This window comes from Trichinella spiralis (assembly GCF_000181795.1).
Source record: "Trichinella spiralis strain ISS 195 chromosome Unknown Scfld2, whole genome shotgun sequence".
Lineage (NCBI taxonomy): Eukaryota > Metazoa > Nematoda > Enoplea > Trichinellida > Trichinellidae > Trichinella > Trichinella spiralis.
The window spans coordinates 11,175-15,714 of NW_003526941.1; the positions used below are offsets into that span (position 1 = coordinate 11,175).

The 4,540-nt window shown below is 31.0% G+C and overlaps 1 protein-coding gene across 1 annotated transcript; it reads right to left on the minus strand.

Annotated features, from left to right (window-relative positions):
* Positions 1-586: 586 nt before the first annotated feature.
* Tsp_02476 (ryR and IP3R associated family protein) lies at positions 587-4,410 on the minus strand (the record flags this gene model as incomplete). The annotated part of the gene is made up of 12 exons (XM_003378750.1): positions 4,312-4,410; positions 4,007-4,077; positions 3,529-3,616; positions 3,076-3,324; positions 2,951-3,010; positions 2,752-2,898; positions 2,589-2,701; positions 2,438-2,531; positions 1,921-2,166; positions 1,382-1,638; positions 1,022-1,179; positions 587-804 (listed from the first exon to the last, which is right to left on the minus strand). Coding segments are annotated over exons 1-12 (1,800 nt in total), but the record flags the coding sequence as incomplete, so codon positions are not given.
* Between the last annotated feature and the right edge of the window lie 130 nt (positions 4,411-4,540).

The window sequence follows — 4,540 nt, forward strand, 5'->3', positions numbered from 1 at the left end:
ACAATCATATGTTTTGGTAGGATAAGAAACTTTGGTAGCAGTTCCAGGTGAGTGTGATTTCTGATTAGTTTGTCCATCATAGGTGCAAATTAAAAGAAGAATCCGTAAAAAAAAAAAAGGGGGGGGGGTCTATTTGCCCCCCCAATATGGTGTGCAATGCAAGGTCCCTAAATATATCGCTCAGCATCAGGTGGTGTAAAATTACTCAACTGATACAAAAAATTGCACATTACATTAACAAAATTGATCATGTGTTTTGTGAACTTATCTTTAATTAACTGTGATTTCATATGCATAACAAAAAATGCATCATGTTATTTATATATTTCTCATTTAAACAAAATTGATAACCAAAAATTTAACTCAACTACCTCAACAATTTCAATATTCACTTATAACAGACAGCATCACAGAAAATATTTCACATCGTACACTGAAATTAAAATAATCAATTTTGTAACTGATTTTATATTCTTATTACTGTAGATGTGGTACAAACTGTACATTGTAAAATAAATTCATTAATACCAAAAATTAAGTTGATTACACTTTTATAAAATTAACAACAAGGGTTTCTTTAGCGTACCTGTATTGATTCAGTAAGTGTGTTAAACACTTGACTGCATACTGAAAGCGCTTTCAAAAAATGCGCTTTACCCGCTTCGTCAACTACCTCTTTGCTTGAAAAGTGCCAGTAAAAATCCATTATCGATTCTTGTAACCGAAGAAGATAGTCAACAGTGCAAATAATTAAATTTATACTTGTTGTATTTCCTGGCTGATTTCGCAAATAATTTTGAAATTCTAAAAATTATAAAATGTAATTCAATGATCCCCGTAAAATCCATTAGCTGTAAAGAAAATTACTACTAAAAGCCCTCCAATATGATTATCAGAAAATTCTGTTGTCTGAATAGAATCATTCCAATTTATCATAAAAAATTCCTTAAAAGCAGTTATTCAACAGCACAATTTTTTACTCGTTACATTTAACATATTAAAGTGAAAATAAAAAAAATACCTGAATTATGTCCTTCACAGGTTAACTGGATAAATCGAAACAAACTGCATATGAATTCAGAGTCATTCAGATTTTGATGCTTTCCAACTGACAGTTCAGCACCCATACCAAGACCTTCTGCTTTTAACTGTCTTTCGAAAATTTCCAAATTTAACACACTAAAAATGTTTCCATTTTGCAGTTTTGCTAATAGGAAATGTTGTTGTTAATCAATATTTTATTTCATTATTCACTGCTGCTGTATTCACTTCAGTGAACAGCAGGAACGTACAGAACAACTGATATGTATTTTTCAAAATTCAAAACATACCATGCAATCATGTGCATATAATATGCAATGATATTTGCAATTTTTCTTACCTACATCGATTCATCAAGCCAGAAATTGAAGAAAAAAACCGAACATCCTTTTTCTCTTGCAAATAGTTCAACATTATATTTTGAACATCACTATTTCCGCCATTCAATATATGTATACCAAGGGCCAGTGTTTTCTCAACCATTACATTTGGCTCACCATTACAAGCAGACAGATACATCAGGACCATAACAGCGACACCACGGTCTGCCAGACGAGACTGTTCATGTAGAAGCTGCTGCTTTTCTAGTTCTTGTGCCTATCAAAATAACCGCGAACTGCACATTCAAATTACACTAATTATATATATGCAAAATCTGAATTTTTCAACTGACTAGTAAAAATAATGAAATATTCATTAATACTAAATATTCATGCATTCAAAACTATTACTTGATTTATTAGTTCATTACATACAGATTCTTATTCATTGCATTCAAATGAACATTTTATACAATCAGACAGCATTTCTTTACAATGCAAAAGCTGATCAGCTTGCTAGAGTATTTTTCTCGGTATTTTGCTAATTTTCTGAACTTACTTCCATCGAAATCGCATCCTCTTCTGCATTGTTTTGTTCGTCATCATTAATATGAATACTAGATGCCATGACTCTGACGTATTTAATGTATAAATTGTCGTCAACAATTGGAACAAGTTGTTTTCTTTCAGAAGTAGCAGCTCTTTGAAAACACTGAACTAATTGGGAAAGAGGATCTGGTGGGCATTGTTCATCGACTTCTTCAACATCTTCTCGCAAACGCTGCATTCTGCCTTCTGAAGCCACCTGTTAAACAATATCGTATTTTACCTCACATTTCAAACTTCAGCAAAAAACATAATTTGTGAAGCAATTTACATTTCCTTATAAAATTGAAAAATCAAATTTGCTTTTCCGCTATAACATCATTTCATTCGAATTTAAACATGTATAATTATATATTTTAACAAACAAACAAAAATATTAAAAATTTCAAAAAACTCTTCAGACTAATGAAACTCGGACATTATGTGTTTTTCAAGCGTTCATAAACATAAATAATGCTCAAAGCACATACTGTTACTTCACTAATTAATAAATCTTCGTCCACTTTTTCCGATTTCAACCATTTTTCAATGTATGCACTGAGAAACAAATTTACACAACGATGTCTAAAGTAAAATTATATAATGAATTCTGCCTAAATATATTAGACAATGGTAACATACTTTGGAATGCTGTATAATGCAACCATTCGAAAACATGCAACAACAGCACGCTTTCTTTGAGACGATACAATCTTGCGCCAAGCATCTGCTTGAAACGTTTGCGGATGTTCAACCTATTATTAAATCGGTTAAATTCAACACCTACTCGTATTAATGTACTCACATTGTGTAAATTGCACAATGTAACACCCATAAATATTATTTTATCAACAACCATCTCTTGACTCATGGAATCAATTCCTAGCATCTGCGCCTTTCCAATTTGTTGATACAACTTTCGTTGCCAATGGCTTTTATCAAATACATCCTCCTGAAATGAATTAATCTTCTTGTTATAACAGTCGACACGGGTTCCAAATTACCTGATCTGGAACAGCAAGACTGGAAGAAATATATTCTTTTATTTTTTCATCATTTTCTTTCTGCAATAATGAATAGTAACAATGAAATAAAAGAAGGGATTTTCGCTCGAGTAGTTGTCATTCACTTTCATATATTTTTCTTTGACTTTTTGCAATAAATCCAACTCTCTACCACCAAAGACACTCAAACCAACAGGAAGAAGCCGTTTTAAGCAAGCAACCACAATGCTGCCAGAATCTTTTTCTCGCCTCTTGCCCTCGCGTCGTTTCTTTTTCCGAAATGCAACAGCAGCTTTGCCCGTCTTTCGACTTGTTCCAGTCATAAAGTCACTTTCAAATTGTGTTATGAAATTCAATTCTTCCCTTTTCATGTGCTGTAATTACAAATTAATTACAAATCATCTAATAATTCTAGACGGTTGGACACTTGAAATTATTATTATTATTTTATCATCAATCAACAAACGCCATTACAATTATCATGAGAAATTTACTAATTATGCCAACATAATACAAAATAAACCATTTTGAATTTCTTTCATTTTATAACTTGATATTTTACTCATCCGAAATCTTACCTGAGATGTTGACCAGAGTTTAAAGACAAATGCAACATGTTCAAATAATGCATTTGTTTCCCAACATGGATTTTTCAGCCAACGTGCTCTAAATATTAATGTACTTAGTAAGCGTCTAAAAATTTTCACCTGAGTAGCACGATCTGTACGAAATAAACAAATAAACATACTAATGCACTAATTTCATTTAAATTCCATTCTAATAACATCAATACAATAATGCAAATTATGCAAATTGTATACAGCAAGTTGTATAATAAGATGCTACACGTTAAAGTAGTTATAATTAATGAAACGCAAATATTGCTTTAAAATTTTATACTGCACGGTCGACCTATAATGAAATTTTCATCATTTAGATTTTTTAATTTCTTTATTCTCTATTTTTTTATTGCTTTTCAATTAAATGTTCATATTTAAATTTTATACGTTTCATTTTTGAAATCATCCTCTTTGAATTTCGATTAGTTCGAATTACCTGTGCAAATCAGTGAACTTTATAAGAATCGGATACAAGGCATAAACATCACGTATAAGTATGGAGTGCAGCTAAAATCAAACAGCCAAGTAATAAAAACAACCCATGAGGTTTCTATTCATAAAATCATCAATTTACCAACAAAAATTAATCCACGTCATAAACTAAAAACTACTGTACTGTCAAAAGAGAAACGCAATTGATAAAAAAAAGTATTTCTTTAATTAATAATGCTTAATTATTAAATTAAAGAATTACATACCGCATTAACCAGATTAATTAAATATAAATGTAATGCATATTACTTCAATTACTGTCGATTCATCAAAAACATCAGGATGCATCCGATGTTTTTCTTCCTCTTTAAAAGCAAGATCTGCTTGCATTCGCACTTTCTCAGCCATGGGTAACAAGTAATCACGGACGGGTTCAATCGTCACGTAATTTATCATTGGAGTAATAAAAGCTAAATAAAAGTCATGAAAATCATATATACATCAGATATGATCCAGTTTCAAAAATAATAAATTTCGA